Raw genomic sequence first — 25,775 nt, forward strand, 5'->3', positions numbered from 1 at the left:
ATTCTCTAATTCTGGCCTCTCAGGAAAACTTACTTCTATGAGTACATTAGCCACCATACCTGCCACTGCCAAGACTCGAAGTTCCGAAATACTGAACTACTTCAACTACTGAAAATCTACCTATTTGACAAAGCTATACCTTTTATGGCTTTGTGTCAAGATTTGCATGATTACACTGCTCTAAAGCTCCTTAGGACATTTTATTATTCAAAAGTTTGATATTAGTGCTGATTTTATTGAACAGTAATCTGTCTGTTAACATCCAGGCCAAAGAAACTGAAACACATTTCACAATATATAATCTTGTAGTCAACAGAATTATTGAGACCATCTTCAGTTGCTTCATCAATAACATCCCTCCAATGCTTAGTAAAAAGTGGAGATTTTCACTGATTGCATAATGTTCAACACCATTCGCAACTCCTCAAACACTGTACCAGTCCATGTTCAAACAAGCTTGGGCAGCTAAATTGACAAATAGGATTAACAGTACACAAGTAACAGAAAATCTCAAAACAAGAGAGAATCTAACAATCACTCTTTGATATTCAATTACATTACGGTCACTGAATCTTCTATTATCAATGTCATAGGGTTCCCACTGACCAGAAACTGAACAAATGAGCCACACTGTGGCTACAAGAACAAGTCAGAAGCTAGGAATTCTGTGGCAAGTAACTTACTTCCCAATTCGCCTGTGCATGTCGACCATCTACAAAACACAAGTCAGAGTTTGATGGAATACTCTGCATCTCCAGCAATAGTCAAGAAACTCAACACCATTCAGGACAAAGCAGCCCACTGAACTGGCACCCCATCCTGACCTTGAACACTGCCTCCCTTAACCACCAATGGCCACGGGGTTTACCTGCTAAAAGATGCACAGCAGGAATTCAGCAAGACTGCTGTTACAGCACATTCCAAACCCTGATACGTAGCACCCAAAAGGACAAGGGCATCATATGTATGGGAACAGTACCACCTTCAAATTCTCCAAGCCGTACGCCAACCTGACTTGAAAGTATATCACCATCCTTTCACTGTCAGTGGGTCAAATTCCTGCAATCCTAAATAGTACTACCTACACCCCAAACATTGCAGCAGTTCAAGAAGGTACTACAATATCGTCTCAAGGCAAATTAGGGGTGGCCAACAAATACACACCTAGCAAACAATGTTGACATTCTTTGAATAAAGAAACAAAAATTATGATCATATTTAAACTGTGTGTGTGATGACTTAATTGTAAAAAATCAGTGTTGTTTTCCCTGCAGCTTTCTTGAAATTTTAAGTTTCACTAATTGGTTTTGCTAGGGAGGAGGGAAAGCTTTAAGCAAGAACAATTGCTTAATTCTAATGTGGAAAAACACGATTTTTAGCCTTTCTGAGTAAATTGCCTCTCCCAGTATAAAAGGAACACTTTCAACAGAGAAAAAGCTTTTTCTTTAAATGGATACAAGTTTCAGAGAATGATTTCTCCACTAACATTTTATTTTACTTCAGAGTTAGAATCTTAATTTCCCTTCATTTATCTGTTCAATACTTACACTTGTATGTAGTTTCTTATTTTAATGGGTTTTTTTTTGCTCCTCAGAATCAGCAAGAAATTCTGTTCCTCATGAAAAAATAGACTGAATATTTGAAAGCAAATATCAGATCAAGTTACAAATGTATACAAATAAAATGTTATGCACAAGGGGTAAATTATTTTCCAATAATGTTAAGAAAACCTTTATGGTAAGAGAAATAAAAACAGGAATTGCTGGGAAAGCTCAGGAGGTCTGTCAGCGTCTGTGGAGAGGAATCAGATTCCAGTGACTCTTCCTCAGAACTCAATCAGGTAAGTGCAAGTGATAGGGCTATTGGTATGGACAAAGAATTGTACTGCAAAAGTTGGTGGAATTCCAGGGAAATAAAGATGACATTTTGATTACTTTTACCTAAGAATGTGTAGGAAGAAGTAGCAAAGCTCTGACCATATTATTTCTAACAGCCTTCGATACAGAAGTTATGCCAGGAGGGCTGGAGGGATATCACTTCCATTTAGGAAGTAGCTGGAGAATAGGAGGAAGGGAGGAAGGATAAAACGGGTGCCTATAGACATGACAGTTTGATAGCTATAAGTTTCTAGATGCTTTGTCGCTGAATAAAATTAATTAGATTTCTCAGTGCATATTAAGAATAATCTGTAGTGATTTATAAAACTGGTTGTTTCTGACAACTTGAATAGCGTTCTTTTGAGAAAACAAGACTGTGCTTTAAACATTGTGCCCAAAGGGTTTCAAAGGTCTTTTGGTCAATGAAAGAGAATAAATGCAAGAAAGTGTGGCATGACATTTCATGGGAGAAAGAATAAACTAGAGGTAATATCTGCTAAATGGTAAAACTTTAAAAGATTTACTTCAATTTATACAAAGAGTTTGGAAAATAGGTAAAAGCTGTAAAAATATCGATTTCTAATTGAATCAAGTACAAAAAAAGTGCTACATTAAATCTAAACAAATTACATGCACTGCAACAAATTTTGAGCAATTACTTTATAAAATTTGTAAAAGCTCTAAGATGCAGTAAGATAATATGGACGATAATAGGCTTTAAATATGAGAAACTTGATCTTTTTGACAAGAATTATGTAGATTTGTGAGAAAAATTAATAGAGAGGTTCAAAATTGAGAGATCTTAATATTATAAATCAAAAATATATATAATTTTGGGTATCATTACTGAGTTACCAGAGGATAAAATAAAAGATTATATTACAATTGCTGTTTGTTCCAAATCAGAGGGTTGTTAACACATGACAACTATTGAAACTGTGGTGTAAACTGAACCCTGGATAGATTTTAAGAAGGAAGTATATTTACAAAGTTTTTTTTTTAAGGATATGGGACTAAATGGATAGGTGTCAAAGAGATGGTGTTGGCACAAATGAGCTAAATGACTTTCTTCTACGTTCTAGAAAAATTCTGTGATTCCACATCAAATTTAAAACAATGCAGAAAACTTCATCAGTGACATATGTAAAACATTTGACAATGTCATCTGCCACACCACGAGACTAAATGTGAAGAAATCATAGTTTACACTTGGTGTCTGTAGCATAGCAGATAAAAACAATGCACTCAACCAAATGTAATTGTTGTTACAAAGTAACGAGCGACATTAGCAGAGATATTACATCAAAATAAACATTCAAAATAGTAAACTGATCTGTGTCTGATTTGTATTTCATACAAAAATCCTAAAATATATTTCAAATATATTTATAATAAAATCTAGTGTGAAATCTAATACTTCAATGCAAATAACCTTTGATACGATATCAGAATATTAAAAACTTACACGAGCAGTAAACAGCTTATTGTTGGATGTAAATGACTTTCTAAAGACTTTTAAAATCAGATTCAATTCTCGTAGGTATTGCCTTTCTTCTGCAATTTCAGCTTTCACCAAGTCATAGTAGTGCTGTTCACCTGTAGAATTTGGTCCATCATCTCCCAATGAAGACAGACCAATGTCATCTTGGTCAAACATGTCCATAAGCACCTGAAAGGAAATTTGAGACCAGCATAGTGTCATACGCATATTTTAAGAAAACAAGTTAAAAATACGACCAAAATGATTAAATATACATCCAAAGAATTAAGTTTTTTTTAAAAAAATTGCAACAAATTAATTTTTAAAAAACAGAATATTGGGACTGATGTGTTTAGAAACTATTCAGGCTTTATAGAAAAAAGACAGAAAGGGAGCAAATGATATACAAAGTCATTACTCTAGAAACTATAGTACAGAATGCTGGACATTAGTTGCAAAGGCAATGCAGTCAATGTTAATCTCAAGTACGTATGGATAGATTTCTACATATTTAAAAACATTAAGGGATAAAGAAAGTGTAACAAAATGGTGTTGAGTTCAATCAGCCCATGATCTCAGCGAAGGGTTCAAAGGGATGAGTTACCAATGACGTCTTCCAATTCATATGTTAATACTCAGGTTTGGACTCATAACTAATATGCTATGTCTGCTAACATACTAGAACTATGACAAGCTTAACATTTCAAGTTAACCAACAAATATAATGTGTATAGAGAAAGCATTGAGAAAATTTCAGTGATGATATTTTTAAAGAAGGCTAAGACAGAAATAGATTTAATGGTTAGTTAACAAATGAGAAGGATGAGGATGGCAAATAGTGAGAATGGGCATGGGAAACGCTGCATGGCAGAAGTAGTTCTGGCTTATGAGATGAAATAAAAGTATCTCTGTAGCATATTTATAAAAGATAGAAGTATGCCTTGATCTTAACGCAATAAACATAAAACAAGCAGCAGCAATGTACTTGACTCTGAAGAGGTAGACAAAAAAGTTAATAGGAGCAATGATCAAAGGAACGTTAGTAATATCAAGACAGACAATAAAGGGTGGAGGTTAGAGGTGAGAAAATAAGTCACCTATCAGCCAGCAAACTGTTCCAAGCATCCTGCCAGAAAAGTATGAGGCTCCGCAAGAATGCTTCCTCCCAGTAGCTGTTATTATTATCCAGTGAGCAACTATGCCATAAAGATCACAATATACCATGAAAGGCCATTGGAAACAAGACTAGCAAATGGGTGTTCAGCTGTTTGACCATATAGATGGTAAATATAGCCATGGAATGATTGGATCGAGTGGTAACAAATAAAGCAAAATATCTTTATTCTTTGATCAGCTATGTATTTAAGGCAGCTAAATAAACGGTTCCTAAGCCACACAAGAAAGATGGGAAAACTACAGTTATTCCCAATGAAAACAATATCAAAATACCTTACCGTGCTCATCAGTAACCTTCATGAACCTTTGCCTTACTATTTGTACATGCATAGATTTAAGTTGTTAGAATTGTTCTCCTTGGAGAGAAGAAGGTGAAGAGAATACGACAAAGGATGTTATCACATATACAAGAGTGAGAGGACACAGATTTCAAGTGATTTGCAAAAGAACCAAGGATGATATGAGAAAAAAAAAATCACTCTGGGTAGAACAGAACACACAGCCTGAGGCATTTAAGACGTTATTAAGGTAAAAAATGTGTCAGGAAACAGGGGAAAAAGCAGATTGGCATGAGGTAATAATGCACATTTGAAGAGCTGGTACAGGCATGATGGATTAAATGGCCTGTTTCAGCTTTGTAAGACTTGTACAACTCTGACATATTTTTCACTTTATAAGACATTGCTTAGAACTCAAAACAAATGCTGCTTGAATAATTGGATATAAAGACTCAAAGATCTCTAAACTAAAGAGTTCTAATGATTTTTCCAGGCACATTACTTTCTCTTGAAAGCAATCTGTTCCTTTTACTTTCTTTCTAATCTCACTTTTGGAAAATTTTCAACTCCTACTGTAGTGAATGTTATTGCTGCCAACAGTCTAGTTAAGGATATAATCTCTGCAGACCATTGAGGCTACTCTGTGCAGCAGTTCCACAGAATGGATGTGCATATTAAAAAATCGATTGTCTAAAGCAATAAATGAGCTTTTTAAAAAGTATACTCTGGCCAAATGCAATAAAAAAAAAAGCTTTTTCAGGAGCTATATCAATTAAAAAGATCCCATAATTGAATGGTTAAAGATTACTTTTAAGCATAATATCTATACCACTTATAGAGTCATAGAGATGTACAGAATGGAAACAGACCCTTCAGTCCAACCTGTCCATGCCAACCAGATATCCCAACCCAATCTAGTCCCACCTGCCAGCACCCGGCCCATATCCCTCCAAACCCTTCCACATTCTCTGGCAGCTCATTCCATACACGTACCACCCTCTGCGTGAAAAAGTTGCCCCGTACGTCTCTTTTATATCTTTCCCCTCTCACGCTAAATCCATGTCCTCTAGTTCTGGACTACCCGACCCCAGGGAAAAGACTTTGTCTATACTCCCCATGACCCTCATAATTTTGTAAACCTCTATAAGGTCACCCCTCAGCCTCTGACACTCCAGGGAAAACAGACCCAGCCTGTTCTGCCTCTCCCTATAGCTCAAATCCTCCAACCCTGGCAACATCCTTGTAAATCTTTTCTGAACCCTTTCACAACATCTTTCCAAGAGGAAGGAGACCAGAATTGCACGCAATATTCCAACAGTGGCCTAACCAATGTCCTGTACAGCTGCAACATGACCCCCTAACTCCTGTACTCAATACTCTGACCAATAAAGGAAAGCATACCAAATGCCTTCTTCACTATCCTATCTACCTGCGACTCCACTTTCAAGGAGCTATGAACCAACACTCCAAGGTCTCCTTGTTCAGCAGCACTCCCTCGGACCTTACCATTAAGTGTATAAGTCCTGCTAAGATTTGCTTTCCCAAAATGCAGCACCTCGCATTTATCTGAATTAAACTCCATCTGCCACTTCTCAGCCCACTGGCCCATCTGGTCCAGATCATGTTGTAATCTGAGGTAACCCTCTTCGCTCTTTACTTATGGCTCCTAGCCTAATGCAGCTTTCAGTTTTTTTCACGCAGAGGATGGGATGAGTTGCCAGAGGAAGTGGTGGAGGCTAGTACAATTGCAACATTTAAGAGGCATCTGGATGTTGTACATCTCGATGACTCTATGACATTAAAAATCTTCAGTTTATAAAACTAGATACAGAGGAACCTCAACTATCCAAATGACATAGGTGGGGAGTAGTTTGTTCGGATAATCGAATGCCAGATAACAGTTTAGCCAAGCATTGGGACCTTGCGATCTTGTCAGATAATCCAAAATTCGGAAATTTTAGCATATTTAAAAATAACAAAACTTTTTAAAATACACCAGTATATTAATCACTGAACAATCTTTATTAATCATATTGAAAATGCAAAGTTATTGACTCTTTAAAATGTCATGAAAAAAAGCCACAACATTCAGAATTCATAAAGCAAATTAATGCTCACCTTATCTGCACACATTGACACTTTAATGTCTTGTTGTGAAATTTCATAGTGTCGAATATTGCCCACATAGTTTCCAGCTAGTTTCAAAATGTCAGCTGAAATGTATTCCAGCACAGCCACGATGTAGAGAGAAACATGATAATCTGCTTTATAACCTAGCACATCCTATAAATGAAGAAAATGTACATAAAGCAAAAACTTAATAGCTCGAAGTTGATTAAAAATATGAGTGTGATTAAAACTCAAGACAATAAGCAAGTGAGTAACAAAAGACACTGGGCAGTATCGTCCCAGTTATTGAACAAAGTGAAAATTGGCAAGAAAGTTGGGAGAATCACAAGGTCAACAGTAAGGAGTTTCCTGTCATTATGTGCAAAATGTATCATTTTCCAATCAAGTGTTGAACGGTAAGTCAAGATTTTCACTAATGAGTAGTAAAAAGCCTATTAGCCTGTATTAACATCCTCATATCACATTTTGTCTCACTGACTTGCAGTTTCCCATTCTCCTACCCACCAAAGATTCTAAGCATTGATAAGTTCCAACATGAAAATCAAAAGCAGAGACTTGGTAACTCCAGCTCCCTGTTTGCTCCACCAACCCTTCATCAGTCACCAAGATTTAGAACTAACTCCAAGGCAATGACTGCACACAGCCCCTGTCCAACAGGAGTTCCAGGTCCCCACAGATAAAGCAGATGATCAATTGCTCACTGTTTAATATGTCCAAGGGAAAGAAAACAAAATCTGCTGGGCAATTGTGGATTGCCAGAGCTTGACCTGGTGCATGGCTCAGCTTTAAAGATGGTATCGGGTGGCACCAGAGCGGCTTGTGAAATTTAAGACAGGTGTGCCCCACCGTGGCCCAAATGTAAAACAGATGTTAGCACTCTTACTCATTGCTTGTGGTCATGCTACAACCTTCGTCGGTATTGGGGTGCCATAGCGAGTTTTTTGGGAGGGGTCTTGGGAATTGAGGTTAAGTTAGATCCAGTGTCCCTCCTCTTAGGTTTGCCAAATCTCCCCTCTGCATGGGAAGAGACTGTTTAATATTCTTGTATCCTGTGCAAGGAAGAACATTCTAATGAGCTGAGTGCCAGAGAAACCCCAGGGACTCTGGGGCCAGCGTAGCTTAGTTATGGAGCACATCCCCCTGGATATCCATATGTGTATGATGCACCAGAAAACTGAACTATTTTAGATTAGATTACTTACAGTATGGAAACAGGCCCTTCGGCTCAACACATCCCCACTGACCCTCCAAAGAGCAACCCACCCAGACCCATTCCCCTACATTTACCCCTTCACCTAACACTACGGGCAATTTAGCATGGCCAATTCACCTAACTTGCACTTTTTGGACTATGGGAGGAAACCGGAGCACCCGGAGGAAACCCACGTAGACATGGGGAGAACGTGCAAACTCCACACAGGCACTTGCCTGAGGCGGGAATTGAACCCGGGTCTCTGGCGCTGTGAGGCAGCAGTGCTAACCACTGTGTCACCGTGCCGTCCCTTTCAGAATTACATAGATGCAGACCTGTCGGCTATATTGGTCAGGGGCTTTGTGTAGTCATGAGGGCTATGTCTGGAGGTCCATGAGCCCCGGGGGAGGCGCAGGTTGCTGGTGGATTCATGAAAAACAACGGGTTTGCTTAATAATGCTCCTGGTGGTGGGGAGCTTTGGTGGGATTGCATTGAGTGCAGTAACTGAATATCACTTAATTTACCCTGGTTTAACTTGGTTTAATTTGTTTTTTTTTAGTTTTTTATTGAACTGTAGTCTTTGTAGTTTTTTTTCTCTCTCTTCTCAGTGGATTGTGGAGTAGAGTATTAGTTTATTTTTTGTTATTGTCATTATAAGGTTGTTATACTATTTTGTAGTGATTTTGTAATTTTGTAAAAAAATTAAATTTGATTTTCTCAATAAAAATATCAAAAAAATGATATCAGGGCCAAGAATAGCACAAAGTCCTGGCAGTGGTTAGTACCTTCCGCATGTAGTGAGTAGGAGAATACAATGAGCTGGATCTCATAAGGACACAGTGAATAGAACAGGAGAGCATTTTAGGGACAAAATGAGAGAAAATTCACTAGGGATCACCGAGAGAAACTGACTAAAACTGACACTTAGCCGATTTCTAGTAATTTTCAGCCTAGACCCACAATTATTTATCAATTTACTTACATAAATTCCTTGAACTAATGAATCTTTTATGCTCTTTCCCCTAAACGCTTTAATTTTGCTCTGTCAACTATTTACCAACCTAAAATTTAAAAAATGACAGATTCTGTTTCTGTTTCCAATATGATGGTTCAGTGGTTAGCACTGTTGCTTCACAGCACCAGTGACCGAGGTTCGATTCCACCGTTAGGCAACTGTCTATGTGGAGTTTGCACATCCTCCCTGTGTCTGCGTGGGTTTCCTCCGGGTGTTCCAGTTTCCTCCTACAGTTCAAAGTAGTGCAGATTAGGTGGATTGGCCATGCTAAATTGCCCATAGTGTCCAGGGATGTGCAGGCTAGGTGGATTAGCTATGGGAAATGCAGGATTAAGGGGATTGGGTGTGGGGCTAGGTCTGGGTTGGATGGTCTTTCAAGGGTCAGTGCAGACTCAATGAGCTGAATGGTCTGCTTCCACACTATAGGGATTCTATGATATATTTCTGAGACAGTCAATCACAAGTATAGCTCCCTGCCTGAACAATGTTTTTCTAACTTCGCCATTTACCACTTTGATGATCTAAAGCTATGCTCTCTAATTACCAATTGATTAGCTATTAGAGATAACTTGATTGTCAACCTATGAATCAATAATTGAACACAGTTGGAATTTAAACAAATGCAGTCAGAGGCAGTTAGCAGAGCCTTATACAATTATATTCAGCCTTAAACTTTTCATCACTGAGGTAACTTCAATCTTTGCTTTCCTTCATAATTACAGGCCTTCCTTCCAAGCGTAATTCTAATAAACTTTTTGTCAATTCTAAAGCCCTTCATATCATGGCTACACATACATATAGTTATTGCTTTAATTGTGACTTTATCATAAATGCCTCAAATAAATAAATTAGCATTCCATGTTCCAAAGTGTACACACCTTGAAAAAAAGTCATTTTAGAATGGTTAAACTACAGCTGTCATTGCCTATTTTTAGTGCAAGCAAAGAATTGAGAGATTTCTGTGATGCTTAACTCTACACTTTTAAACTGAAAGCAAATCTTCCTCTACAATATCCCCATAAAACACTTCCAAGGCAGGGACAGCATGAGGTTAGATACAGAGTAAAGATCTGTAGTGATTTTTCTTAAAAGCAGTACTGGGACATCACAAGATCTTAAGTCACTGGAGCAATGCTTCACCATTCAATTACATCTGGCTGATCTGATGATCCTCAATTCCATCCTCCTGCTGATTTCCATAACTTTGGCTGATTAAAGGTCAGTCTGTTTATCTCAGTCTTGAATATACTTAACCACGAAGCCTCAATATCCTGCTGTGGAAAACAATTCCCATAGATTCACCACCCTCAGAGATGGAATTCCTCTTCATGTCTACCTTAAATGAGTAACCCCTTCTCTAAGCTTATGTTCTCTGGTTCTAGATTCTCTCACAAGGGAAACAACCTCTCAGCGCCTACTCAATCAAGTCCCTTAAGAATCTTCGATGCTTCAAAAAGGTCCCTTCTCATTATTCTAAATTCCAATAAGTCCAGGCATAATCTATACAATGTGCTTTCATAGGACAATCCCTTCATCCTGATGGATCAGCCTTGTGGAACCTTCTCTGACTTATCTACAGTGCATGCATATCTTTCCTGAGATAAGAGAAACAAAACTGGTCACAATATTTAGATGTGGTCCAACTGGTGCCTTATATAATTCTAGGAAGACCTCCCTGATTTTACACACTATTCCTTTTGAAATGATTGCCATCCATTTGTCTTCTCTTTGGTCGGCACAGTGGCTAGCATTGCTGCCTCTCAGCGCCAGGGACCCGGGTTCGATTCCAGCCTCGGGCAACAGTCTGGGTGGAGTTTGCACATTCTCCCCGTGTCTGCGTGGGTTTCCTCCGGGTGCTCTGGTTTCCTCCCACAGTCCAAAGATTTGCAGGTCAGATGAATTGGCCATGCTAAACTGCCCATTGTGAAAGGTGCATTAGTAGGGGAATGGGTCAGGGTGGGTTACTCTTCGGAGGGTCAGTGTGGACTTGTTGGGCCGAAAGGGCCTGTTTCCGCACTGTAGGGAATCTAATCTAATCTATTACATGTTGAACTTGTTTTCTAGCTTTTCATGATTTATGCATAGGGACTCTCAAATCTCTCCATGCTGCAGCCTTCTGCAATCCTTCTCTATTTAAATAATGTTCAGCTCTTCTAATCTTAAACCAATGCACATTTTTTTCATATTTTTACCACATTATATTCCATCTGCCATGGTTTTCCCCCCACTCACCTGGCTATATCCCTCTGCAGACACTTTTTGTCATCCTCTCCACACACTTTTTGTCATCCTCTCCACACACATACACACAAAACTTTTGCCCTTTTGTCACATTCAAATCCATCTATTTATCTTCCAAGGAGCAAAACAATGGTGGATTATGGAATTTAATTCATGCTTAGCAAGATTAAAGTAATTTCCACTTGATCAAACATTGCATGGCTCTGGATTAGAGTGGTGCTGGAAAAGCACATCAGTTCAGGAAGCATCCGAGGAGCAGGAAAATTGACGTTTCAGGCAAAAGATAGGTCAGGGAGGGGGGTGGGGGAAGGTAGCAAAGAGTACAATGGGTGAATGGGCCTGTATTCCTGATGAAGGGCTTTTGCCCGAAACGTCGATTTTCCTGCTCCTCGGATGCTGCCTGAACTACTGTGCTTTTCCAGAACCACTCTAATCCAGAATCTGGTTTCCAGCATCTGCAGTCATTGTTTTTACCCCTTTTAAAACATTGCATGGCCCCAAAAATATTCCTAAATATAATAATTTGCAAACCAAAGTGAGGGTTTAAGTAAGGTTTTACAGTACAACTCCTTCTCAATTGCATAAGCATAGATTAAAAACAAACTTGCACCTTTAATAAAGGATGTATTTTATCCACTGGTAAAAGAAGAGGATTCCTCCTTCTACGTTTCTCAATAGCAGACTGTGCATCAGCAATAGCCCATTTGTCAATTGGGTGTGGGAAAGATTTCTGAACACGTTCCTAAGAGCAAAATGAAAATAAATGTACAATCTTGAACACATGAAAAGTGTCCATTCAAATAGTAATCACAGAACAAGCTTTCCTGCAAACAATTACATTATGTTTAAAAATTTTCAGTATGCACTCCTGCAGAAAATTGCAATATTCCTAAATGAAAAACTGGCAAAATATCCATACTTTACATATCAATATAGCATTACTAAATAAGTGATAGGTACAAATAAATCATCACATTAAGCTTTAAATAGAACATTTATATTTTATAGAAGTCCATCAGCTGAAGTAACCCATGAAATTCCAGTTAATTGTGCCTCAGTTACTTGCCAGAATTTTGGTAGAATAGTGACCTACTTGCGATGCCTCATTGTTACTCAGTTTATCTCATTGGTTGCCACTCGCCGATATTAATAATTCTTCTTTCAAGAGAAACTAAATGTCTGTGCATTCTATTTGTCTGTATTCCTTTGCTTAAGACATGGCACTGCAAAATTTCTTGAACTGATATTTCCATGCATTATGGTCATAAATATAGGTGACAACTAAGATTAATTAATGCTGTCTATTAATACTTTTATAAAATCGTTAATTAGTGAACATACTTCCATCATGTCTAAACTGGACTTTGAACACATTCCTGATTCTGAACTAAATAATAAATCACTTTGCTAGAGGGGCTCTCAACATTTCTGCTTCTGAAGCCCCATTCTGGAGTTGTGGGGTCATATTTCATCCTCAATTCAGAAACCATGAATTGGCCTATTTCCCAACACTAAAAGTCAGCCAATTTTATTTTTTAGGTATTAAAAGCAGGCTGGAATTAATCCTGACACCTCTTGAGGCAAGCCTGAGGTACATAATAGAAGCAGGCAGATGATAAGGCTATCAGGTTAGAAGGACCAGCTCTACTTCCTGGGACATTGAACCAGTTGTGTATGTGGTTCAGAAACTCTCAAGCTTTCAGCCTTCATTGTCCCCTTGCTCGTGCCATATCCCTTTCATATTCAAACCCCACTTCATATGACCACTGCACTTCCAAACTAGGCCCCATGTCTCTTCCAAACTACTTACATTACTCCCACGCCTATTCCATATGTCTTCAGCCTCAGAATGGTACACTGGGTTAAACTCTGTTCTGTTAACAGTTAAAAACTAGCTAATTTTGTGGTCTCATTTTTATAAAAGACAGGACACTATTGGTAGTGACTACTGCCATTTTCTGTAGACCCTACTGCCATTTTTGGTAGTCCCTAGTCATAGAACGAGCTTTTTAAAAATGCCATTCTTATAAAATGCTGACTTGGAAGACCTTTGAAATTTTCTTTTGAATTCATTCACAGGATGAGGATATCACTGGCTAGGCCAGCATTTATTGCCTGTCCCTAATCCAGTTTAAACTTAAGCACATTGCTATGGGTCTGAAGTCACATGTAGGCTTGACCGGTAAGGATGGCAGTTTTTCTCCATAAAAGACATTAGTGAACCAGATGGGTTTTTCCAACAATCAGCAATGGATTCATGATCATCATTAGACTCTTAATTCCAGATTTTTATTGAATTCAACTTCCACCATCTGTTGTGACAGGATTTGAAACCAGGTCTCGACCTTTATGGAAACTAAATGTATTCATAATGTATAATGATTTGATTTCTAATCCTATTTAGAGAATCCTAGCCATCAAGGTAATGCTTCCCATATTGAAGTATCACTTTGCAGGAGCTGTAAGCACAGTAGGCTGAACATAATGTGATTACTAGTACCGAGGTTATTTGCAACTCAGGAGTGTCTGCATCTGGAATTACTGCCTCACCTCCCACCTCCTTGACCTTATCATCATGATTCTTCGTCAAGTCGTCAATATACCAGAAGCCTACATCATTTACCTCACTGAAATTAGCTAGATCATGCATTGAATCAAAGATCCCAATCATTGAAATATTCCTTTCTTCAGAAAGTGGCATATTTACCATGCAACCCTTCAGGAAGCTACCTTTATGTCCTTTGTTTTGCTGTGGCCTCAAAGCTGGAAGTAAGAGCGTCTGCTCTCCTACCCAATCGAGATCTAAATTGATCCTTTTGAAGTTACAATATTGAGATTTTAAGCAAGTGAAGTCTCAACTTACTTTCTTCTTTTAATTAGTCCTCAGTATCCCAGGACATTGTGGGAAGTTAGGGAAAAAATTGTGGGAATATTTAAATCATCTATAACCACAAGTGAGGTGCCGGAGGACTGGATGGTGGCTAATGTATTGCCTTTATTTAAGAAAGTTTGTAAGGAGTAGCCTGGGAACTTTAGACCTGTGAGCCTGATCTCGCTGGTGGGTATATCGTTGAAGGTGATTCTGAAAGATAGGACTTACATGCATTTAGAGAGAAAAGGACTGATTTGGAATAGTCAGCATGGTTTTGTACGAGGGAAATGTGTTTCACCAACTTGCTTGAGTTTTGTGATGAAGTAACCAGAACAATTGATGAGGGCAGAGCGGTAGACATTGTTTACATGGACTTTAGTAAAGTCGTCTGCATGGTAGACTAATTAGTAAAGTTAAATCACATGGGATTCAGGCTAACCTTGCTAACTGGTTACAAAATTGGCTTGATGGTAGGAGACAGAGGGTAGGAGTAGGGGTATTGTTGTTTGGACTGGAGGCCCGTGACCAGCAATGGCACACAAGAATCAGTGCTGGGTTCATTTTTGTTTGTTATTATATAAATAATATGAATGAGAGTATAGGAGACATGGTTAATAAGTGCGGAGATGACACTAAAATATAGTTGACAGCGAAGAAGGTTATCTAAAATTACAAAGGGATCTTATCAATTGGGTCAATGGGCTGAGAAGTGGCAGATGAAGTTTAAATTAGATAAACACGAGCATTACAGTTTTGTAAAACAAGGACAGAACTTATACAATTAATGGTAGGGTCATGGGTACTGTTGTAGAACAGAGACACCTAGGGGTTCAAGTATGTAATTCTTTGAAATTTGCTTCTGAGGTAGACAGGGTTTTCATTGCTCAGACCCTTGATATTGGAGTTGGGAGGTCATGTTGAAGTTGTGCTGGTGAGGCTTCTCCTGGTGTACTGTGAGCAGTGCTGGTTGCCCTGCTCTCGGAAGAATATTACTAATCTAGAGATGTTGTCAGGACAGGAGGGTTTGAATTATGGGGAAGAGACTGCATAGACTGGGATTTTTTTCACTGGAGTATAGAAAGTTGAGAGGTGACTTTATTGAGGTTTATAAAATCATGAGGGACATAGATCAGGTGAAGAGCAAAGTTATTTTTCTGAAGGTGGGTGAGTTCAAAACCAGGGGCCATATTTTTATGGTGAGATGATAAAGTTTTAAAAAGGACATGGGGACAACACAGAGTGGTTTGTGTATGGAATGAACTGCCGAAGGAAGTGGTGATTGCAGGTACAGTTACATTTAAAAGATATTTGGATAAGTACAGGAATAGGAAAGGTTTGAAGGGAGATGGGCCAAATGCAGGCAAGTGTGACTAGTTGGGAACATGGTCAGTGTGAACTGGTTGGACTGAAGTATGACTCTATAATTCTTCCACAAATTTTAATCTCATCTCTTAAGAAAACTACATCAAAAATATTTCAAAAATCCCTAAAATAGTGCCAATTTTTTGCCTCCTTCAAGAGTTCATGCAGAAGAAAATGAATTACTTAAAGAAATTACTAATTAAATAAATAATATTTTTCAAAGATGATACAAATATGAAGCTTCTAATTTTTAAAAAAATCAAACAATAAACTTTGTTTAAAGCCTACTAGGAATTTGTAGGTTTCAAAATTGAAAGAAAATGGACTTTCAGACTCTTAAATTAGATAAATTTAGTTGTATCTTACAATATTTATCACTGGAATTCTTATTACACTTCCTTTAAACTAATACCAGAATGAAATTTCCCTCAACATCTTGCAGCAATGTGAAAACTGGAGCACACACTTCAGTTTAGACTAACACAATGCAGTCCACTGTGAATTTGGTTTGACAGAGTAAATGTACTGCTAGCCTCTAAAAGATCTGAAGAATCAGATGTAAGGATCAAATACCATATTAATTGAATACTTCATTTCTGGAGATGAAAGTTCTGCAGATCTTGTTTCAATCAAGATCAAATGTTACAATCCACTTTAAGGAGAACAGATGATAAGCATTGTCATCCATTACCACATTACACTTGATTCAGTCTTTGTCAGTTATTAAATATTCTAATAGGAAGTCCATAATGTAATGACTAAAATAATTCAATTGGCTAATACAAGATGTTGCAGTGGATCACATCGAGGCAAGACTCTTTAGCAAAGACTAGGAATAATAATCAAACTGTTTTCTACTGAAATGTTAAGTTGGAATTATTTGTTCCAGCACTCTTCATAAATAAAAGGTAAATTCGCCATAGTCTCAAACAACCATAGGGCTACCACCAGATGACTAGTGGCGAGTTTAACCTGAGGGTCACCACATCTCAGGCAAGGGAAAAGATTGAGAAGGCAGGACCTTCAGAGTAAACTGAGCTGATGAGAGTCACCCTGCATCACTAACCAGCTATCCAGCCAACTTCCAATATTCTTATCAGGTTAATAGTCTCCATTCTTGAAACACTGCAAGTGTAAAATTCACCTGAAGAGTACATTTTACATGGGAAATCACATTTGACCAGAACTTGAAATCAATCTAGCCAGTGTACATGTTTCATTATAATAAGGGCAGTTACATTGCTTTGCACATTAATTTTATAACCTACCACAAACCAACTTGCCTTTTAATTTGACAAATTAATGAAGTTAAATCAATCATGAACATAAATTCAAAACTGTGTAGAACAGATATTATGATGCAATTCATTTCCAATATGTAAAAATACAAGACACCATAGTTCTTACCTCTACATCTTGAACAGTCCGGGGTTGTGCAACACAGAGCATGTTTAATAACTGAAGAATCAACTCTTCTATGTAAAAGAGGGCATCTTCTTTTGCTGAGAGAGTTGGATGGACCTGCCTTTGAACCTGAATCAAGAAATAAGACTGTAAACATCTTCTCAGGGAGTTATATATATTTAGGAACAAAGATTTTAATTATCAACCTCCCTTGACTCGCATCATTGGAACCTTAGCCACTTGTTTACCTACCAGTGAAACCCATAATTTCCAACTTGCTTTTGTCATAGCAAATTCTGAATCTCTCACCCTGGTGGGATATCATTAAGTCTGTCCTCTGAGAAGGGAATTCCTGACAAGTAGTTCCCCACATTAGCCCAAGTTTTAGGCTCAAAACAGTCGAACTAAAGGTAACAATCTATATCAGAGAATATCTGTCAGCACTACGTCCACTGAAGCTCCTCAGGTAAACAAAATAAATGTCAAAAATCTACAAGTTTAAAGCAGACAACTTGCAAATCAAAAATAAAATCAGATGACACCCCTTTCAGGAAAAAAGAAACAGAATTTGTAGGCTACAAAGCAACATCTTTTAGTGACCTTTTCCTCTACCTGTCCACATGTAAAGGAGGCTAATTTGAAAACACAGAATCTTAAATCACAAATGAGATCTAACAGACAGTACCGAACACATTCTGTAACTCTCAATACCCACAATTTCATTGAACTAACTTACGTGCTCAGTGATTGAATGCTACTAATTATGATTTTGAGGTTTATAACATTTATTAGATCATTACCAGCTCACAAAAGTACTGACTATTTCATCAAGGATGAATTCCTCAAAAGCACATACATTTTGATGGGAAGCTCAGAGTTTAGTTAATTTAGTCATAAATTGGTTTTTACAAGACATGGAAATGATCAAATTTAGTCATAACTCTTCTGCAGAGACTGGGTATAATAGCCATGTATTAAGGTGAATGGTTAAGAATTTGTTCAGTGCTCTTGACAAATGGATGTGTCAGAGCAACAGCCCTGGTATCCTTAAGTGACAGAGGAGGCTGATATCAAATGTTAAGGAGACTGCAAGGTCAGAACTGAGGGCAAGAGGAAATTTATGGACACAGACGGCAGTTTTAATGTTATTTATTGGGTGACAGAGGAAAAAATAATGAGGAGTTTTGATAGAGATATTCAAAATGATGGGTCTAGGTTAGAGTGGTGCTGGAAAAGCACAGCAGGTCAGGCAACATCCGAGGAGCAGGAAAATCGACGTTTCGGGCAAAAGCCCTTCATCGGCCCTATTCCTCATGAAGGGCTTTTGTCCAAAACTTTGATTTTCCTGCTTCTCGGATGCTGCCAGACCTGCTGTGCTTTTCCAGCACCACTTTAATCTAGACTCTGGTTTCCAGCATCTGCAGTCCTTGTTTTTACCATATTCAAAATGATGAATGGTCTGGACATAGAAGATAGGGAGAACTTTTTCCACTCATGAAAGTAACGAAGGAACATAGATCTAAAATAATTGGTGAAAGAAGTAAAACTGATGAGAGAAAAAAATATATTTTCCTCGCAATAAGTGAGAAACGTCTAGAATGCACTGTGCCATATCCACTGGTACATCTGCATGGTGGTGGAACAGGGCATAACAAGGGATGGTGACAGTGATTTCTGGGGCATTGTCTGAAAGGTGTATTCTGTTGGTTTGGCTACCACTTAACTAGGTTATATCAACTCTGCAAATTTTAGCCGAAGAACCTAAATATGTTCTATGTTCTATTGGTGGAAACGACTTTGCATGGCCAGCAAGGATGTATCTGCACTGCCCTTTCCGGTCCTATGTGAATGTCACGTGGTCTGTCCAGCTTCATTGTTGTGTTTAGATTTCACATCAATTTGAGGCAACAGAATACCTTGCTGGCTATTTGAAAAGGCAGTTAAGACTCAATCACGTTGCTGAGAGTCGTAAGTCAGACTACGTAAAGATTGCGGATATCATTCTCATTAGAAGGACATCAGTGAATCAGATGCGTTTTTACAACAATTGACATTGGTTGCATGATCACCATTCAGCTAACTTTTAATTCCAGACTTTATTGAATTCAAACTTGACAATCGGCCATGGTAAAAACTCAAATCCATGTCCCCAAAACATCAGCCTGGGGTTCTAGATTAATCAACCAGTGACAATACCACTGTCACTGCAACCCCTTCAATTAAAATTTTCCTTGTACTTGAAGAATGATTAACACATACTTACAAAGAGAAATCCTGCACCACAGGAATAGAACTTATAAATTACTAATATATCCATAACAATCAGCTGTTGTTATACATACACAGCAGCAAGTGGAAATTAGAGGAATAACATGCACACCCAACACCACCACACCCCCACAATAGTAATGGGAGGGAAAATACAACTATTTTTAATCGGCCTAGAACATACAGCATTTTGAAGATGTAACTAGGAACACTTTAAATATGTTTGCCAGTCTTTTACATGCAACCTGATACTTAAAGCAGAGGATGGAAAAGCAATGAGTAATTGCAAATACGTGTGGATCGCTCTCTTTATTTTATGGCTACGAGTATGAAGCACTTCACTGAATTTATTTCTCTTAGACATGACAGAAGGGAGAGTAAATTTACTACATATGTAGAGATTATGCATTATGTTACATGGTAGGGTACTTAAGTGGCACAGACGTACAAGGACATAGAATTGCTAAAAAGAAAGAGATACCTGTCAAAGCTTTTCCTCTTGTAGTCACAAGGACAGGCACAAGATAACCATAAGGGGAAATAACAATTTAAAGAAAATAGAATTGCCTCACTTTTCTCTGACTCACATGGTGAGAGGTACATAATGCAAGGTGAATGGCAGCATCCTGGATTTGACTGGTGCTGGAAAAGCACAGCACGTCAGGCAGCATCCGGGAAGCAGGAAAATCGACGTTTTGGGCAGGAGCCCTACATCAGGAATGAGGCGAGGAGCCACCCCGGAGGCTCCCAGCCTCATTCCTGATAAAGGGCTCCTGCCCGAAACATTGATTTTCCTGCTCCTTGGATGCTGCCTGACCTGCTGTGCTTTTCCAACACCATTCTAATCTTGTCTCTGACATCCAGCATATGCAGTCCTCACTTTCGCCTAGCAACCTATGATTTGTTAAAGTCTGTGTAAAATTAAGCTTGTGAATTAAGAAAAAAGTTGAGATAGTGAGTTTGTAAACTCAGAATATTGGAGTAATGCAAAATTAGAGGCAGGTGATACTGGAGATAGAGTATCTTAAATCACTGATTGAGAATAACTTCAGAGTCAAGGTTCAGAAAAGATTTACAAGGGTTGGAGGATTTGAGGTATAGGAAGAGGCAGGGGCTGTTTTCTCTGGAGTGTCAGAGGCTGAGGGGGTGACCTTATAGAGGTTTATAAAATCATGAGGGGCATGAATAGAGTAAACAGACAAGGTCTTTTCCCTGGGATGGGGGAGTCCAGAACAGAGGATATAGGTTCAGGGTGAGAGGGGCAAGATATAAAAGGCACCTAAGAGGCAACTTTTTCATGCAGAGGGTGGTGCATGTATTGAATGAGTTGCCAGAAGTACTGGTGGAGGCTGGTACAATTACAGCATTTAATAGGCATCTGGATGGGTATATGAATAGGAAGGGTTTGGAGGGAAAAAACGAGGTAAAAACAATGACTGCAGATGCTGGAAACCAGATTCTGGATCAGTGGTGCTGGAAGAGCATAGCAATTCAGGCAGCATCCGAGGACAGTCAAAATCCTGTCCTCGGATGCTGCCTGAATTGCTGTGCTCTTCCAGCACCACTGATCCAGGGTTTGGAGGGATATAGGCCAAGTGCTGGCAAATGGGACTAGATTATCTGGTTGGCATGGACCAGTTACACCAACACGTCTGTTTCCAGACTGTATATCCCTATGACTCTAATTACCCTGAGCAAGCAGTCATGAAACTCATTCACAATTGTGAGCAGGTTACTAAACAAAAAAAAACAACAGCAATGACCCGAGTTTCCTAAAACAGCATGCTGCAACGACAGTATAAATACAGTGGAAAACATTAAGGAAATTAGGGTGCAGATGTTAGTCAGAGTTGTATTTTTCTAAGTTTACTTGATCTTTTACACCACTTCAACCAAACTTCTGTTAAAATGGATCACCACTCATTGTCACAGACTATTGGCTCAAGCAAATGTCCTTATTCTATGCCAGTTCGTAAGATGCTGCAAATTTATGCTTAGAAGTTTAAGCACATCAGGAATCAGCCCATATTGCTAGTAATTTTCTAACAATGCTTTTATTTCTCCTGAGACCAAAAACATAACTTCTGTACCTTTCAATGAACCTTAATGGCATCAGAATAATTTGCAATATAAACTGTACAACTCTGTGATTGTATTTATTTGCTCATCATACTCAGGACATTTCAACACAATGCGCCAATGAGAAGATCAGCTAATTCGGAGCCATTAAACTTGGTACCATGATCAGGCCACCATTTTTAAGAATTCTAAGTTAATGAATCAAAGATGTTTGTGGCAAGATAAAACAAAGCCTTACTGGTTTATATATAGAAACTTCCCCTTTGCTTGTAAATATTATTGTGAAGCATTGGGCAGATGGAACATTATGGCAAACTGAAAGCATCCTGCACGAGGATAAAAAAGAAATGTTTATTGTAAGCAATGTCCTGATATATTGATGCAAGTATGGCAGTGTCAGCAAATAGGCCATTGGAGTTGTTGAGGAGAGATAAAGCATCATTGTCACAAAGTCAACCACAGCTTGTGTTTGCGTTGGAAGGTGTGGGTTCTCATCAATGTAAAACCTACATTGACACTCTGGTGTAGTACCAAGGAAATGCTGCACTGTAAGAGGTGCCACTCTTCCAATAAGACAGTAAAGAGGCCTTCAGGATGTAAAATATATCTTGGCATTATTTAAAAGCAGGGAAACAAGGCATCCCTGGCCTCCTGGTTAATACTTAATCTTTGGAAAACAATAATGGTAAGCATTAGTCTTTATGGGAGTTTGCTGTGCACAAATTGGCTGTTGTACTTCTTACATGACAATCATGATGACTTTGCAATAATATCTACACTTCAAAGGTAACTCATTGGTCATCAAGTTCTACAGGGCACTGTGAGATTATTATAAGCACCATTAAAAAAATTTGTCTTTGGAAAGGCAGTCTCACTGTTGGGTGTATAAGAAATGCAAACAAAATAGTATAGAGACTGATGAAAGGCATAGGATGTGGTTATGTTATGAAGAATTTCAAAAAAGAGAGGTTGGAAATGAGAGACATCAGAACCACAGATGAACTGCTTAAAACAAAAGGAAGAGCATGCAATGACAATGGGATTAAATCCAAAAAGAGCAATTAGCAATGCCAACAACCAATGGAGCTAAGTATAGCAGGTGCTTTATTAAGAGCTAAAGCTGAAGGGGTCACAGGAATGGGCAATGGATAATATGGAAATGACAGCTGAATTTTACATTGTAATGGCAGTGAAAGTCAATGCACATCACTGTTATCCTGTAAAAGTGACAGCAATCTTTGGTTTTCACATATACGCAGTTAAACTCTGAAACCAAAGTTGCAATCAGTTATTTTTTGCTCCTACTTAAGAATGAGTATGTTGGAAATCCCCACAGATACTATACCAATCTTTCAAATATTACTGAAGTGATTAAAACTTATGCTTTTACACTGTAATATCACTATTTACAAAGAATATATAAAAGTTAGCTCCTGAACAACCTCCCCCAGAAATCTAATTTTCTATGATACAATTTTTTATGAAACTACAGCATTTTTATCCCATACATTAATATATGTTCCCATATTTATTTCAATCACAATAGGATGAATGAAACATCAAGGATAATAAATTAATTTTATTTCCTGGTTCGCTGTTGATGAGTACAGACTAAACGAACATGACCTTGAATAGATTAACAAAACAATATGTAGGTGAGCTGAGGCGGCTTTTCTCAATGTTGCACATTCCATATAAAGTGAAAGGAGGACAAGGACAAAACTACAAATCCTGCAGGGAGAGAGAAAGGGAGACATGGGTATGTAACAGGAGTCAAAAGGCAAACTGAAAATTATATCAGCCACAGGCACTAGACATAACAGCAAGAAACTCTTTCCCATATACCCTTCATTTTTTTCTCTTAATTATCTTCTGCTCTTGCAATCAACAGCATAGTTTTTTATTGTTGCAGCCAGAAGGTCTCTCTTGCGGTTTGGTGACCAGACTGAATGCAGTATTCAAAATACAGTACAAGATGAACATAGTTTCACCCAACTAAAATGTCACGGTTGTGGCTACAGATTATTTTACTAGCCAAGGACATTAAGTGACATGATGGAATTAGAAAATTGTCCCACTGAAAAGCAGACAAGGTTCAAGTTGTTTGAATAGCCAATATCCATTGCTATATTCACTTTTAAAAACCAGGATGCTTGAGCTGAAGGATCTTCTAGAAGGTAGCTGCAGCAAAAACTTAAGACAAGGAGCAGGATTTTAATGGAGAAGGGATGGGGGGGCATAGTTCAAAATATGTGGTGACTGTGTACAAATTTACCACCTAACCTTTACAAAGAATCTTTGAAAAAAATCAAAAGACAAGAACAAAAATGTAAAACATTGAAATAAAAACATGCCTCAGTGTTGGATCTTTGCACTTTTGCAACTGAGTGTCTGAACTGCAGCAATGCATCCGCATCTTAATATACATTACCTTCCTTCACCCCTCCCCAAGTCTTGACTTTGTTGCTTGTCATTTTCATTCCATTGGGAATTGCTGACTGTTCTCTCAGTTTGTTGCCTGGGTTTTACAGGTTACAGAAGATAAAATTAATGTCAGCCACCAAGCTCTCCTCCCCCAACCCCACATGACAATCACAGAATCAAATAGTACAGAAGAGATGAACCATCAAACCTGATCTTGCAAAACCTAAATCGTCACTAATTCCACTTTCCAGCACTTGGCTTAAAGCCATGAACATCACAACATTTCTAGTGCTTTTCCAAGTACTTTTTAAACAGGGAAAGATTTTCTGTCTCTCCTCCTCCCAAGCAGTGCATTCTAAATTCCCACCATCCTCTGGATGAAAAAAAAGCCTCAAATCCTTGCCGAACTTTCACCTTAAAATTGCACCTTCTTTTTACTGGCACTTCAACTAAGATGAATAGCTGATTTCTACCCAACCGGTCCATGCTCCTCAACAGCTTATACACCTCTATCAGGTTTCCCTGATAGCAAAGTGACTTTCTTTGTAAAACAAAATTAGTTAGCATTTTGTTCATGAGTACTGCACTGAATTTTAAGATTTCTGTCCCGCAGCTCCACTTAGTTGATAGAAACAAGGCAACATCTCAGTGAATCACCTATGCATCCCCTCCAGTGCAATCACATCCATCCTATTGTGTGTGACCAGAACTATACAGTGTCCCAGCTGTGATCTACCAAAAGTATGTACAGCTCCAACATAACCTCCCTGTTCTTATAATCTATGCCACAAATGATATAGGCAAGTGACTAGTATACCTCCTTAACTATCCTATTAAGCTATCCTGTCACTTTTAGAGATCTGTGGACAAGCAACCCAATTCTAACAGACTATATTATTTAACCGTTGATCATACTCAACTTTATTGTGGACCCACATTTTAGTACATGAACCAATGTCTTCAAATTAATCTTGAAATGGATTTGAAAACATGCATGCTCATATCTGACAGGAAGCCCCTAAAAAATAGAAAATAGTCCCAAAAATCAAAAAGCAACCCTCAACAAAATTCAAATAGGCAGTTTTTCCTCAAAAACAGTTTTTCTTCAAAGGCTATTTTGGCCCATGGGGTGATTCAGTGCAATAGCTGTAAGACAGCCACCTGAAAGTAAGTTTGCCAATAGCGGAACCAAAAGGAATGGCTAAGTAAATAACTAGAGATTTCAGAAAAACTGAAAAATAGGAGCAAGAATCGTCACATAGCCTGTTGACCTGTCCACACAGACCAGCTAAATATTTGCAACACATTTGTTACCAACTTGTTTGAAAATCAAAGGTACCAAAAAATGAACGTTCAAATGATGAGTCAAACATGGTACCCTTCTAATTGAGTAAGATAAAGACTTCAGAAGTACGTTTTTGTTGAGAACAGATGTTTCAGACCTACTAACCCAAAGCTAAAACCTTTAGTTAATAGAAAATACTGCAGATGCTGGAAACTTGAAATATAAAGAAAACACTCAACAGGCCATCCAGCACCTAAGGAGAGAATGTAAGAGTTGCACATGTATCAGTTTTTAAACAAGCACAAAGCAAGGAAAGAAAAGGCTGGGGGAGAGAATTGTAACAAACCTTTTCATCACCTCCATTTTACCATGCAGGGTCTCAACACTCACTCCAACAATTATCTGAGCCACCTAGACTTAATTTCACATAATGCTTTCTCCTCTGAAGTGGGGACAACAAAGGAAGATTGGGTGATAGCTTTACTGAACACCTTTGTTCAGCCTCCAGCCTTGACACTGAGCTCCTGATCACTTACTGTTTAATTCTTCAGACCAACCCCACTCGAACCTCTGCCACATACATTGTTTCAACTAAGCTTGGATAAATATCTTCGGATTTGGTACTTTACAAACATTCTGCACTGGACATCTAGTTTAACAATTTCAGATAGTAACTACAATTCTCTTTTTT

At 38.3% G+C, this 25,775-nt stretch overlaps 1 protein-coding gene across 2 annotated transcripts in view; it reads right to left on the bottom strand.

Moving 5' to 3' along the window:
- The window catches only part of sos2 (son of sevenless homolog 2 (Drosophila)), a 99,940-nt gene that overhangs the window by 51,535 nt on the left and 22,630 nt on the right, over positions 1-25,775 (bottom strand). For both annotated transcript variants that reach the window (XM_043697602.1, XM_043697601.1), the window contains exons 2-5: positions 17,032-17,157; positions 12,001-12,132; positions 6,930-7,094; positions 3,343-3,546 (exon numbers count right to left, since the gene is read on the bottom strand). In XM_043697602.1, coding sequence (XP_043553537.1) covers positions 3,343-3,546; positions 6,930-7,094; positions 12,001-12,132; positions 17,032-17,157 — 627 coding nt within the window. The remainder of the gene's footprint in view (positions 1-3,342; positions 3,547-6,929; positions 7,095-12,000; positions 12,133-17,031; positions 17,158-25,775) is intronic.

Source organism: Chiloscyllium plagiosum, chromosome 10 (assembly GCF_004010195.1).
Source record: "Chiloscyllium plagiosum isolate BGI_BamShark_2017 chromosome 10, ASM401019v2, whole genome shotgun sequence".
Taxonomy (NCBI): Eukaryota; Metazoa; Chordata; class Chondrichthyes; order Orectolobiformes; family Hemiscylliidae; genus Chiloscyllium; species Chiloscyllium plagiosum.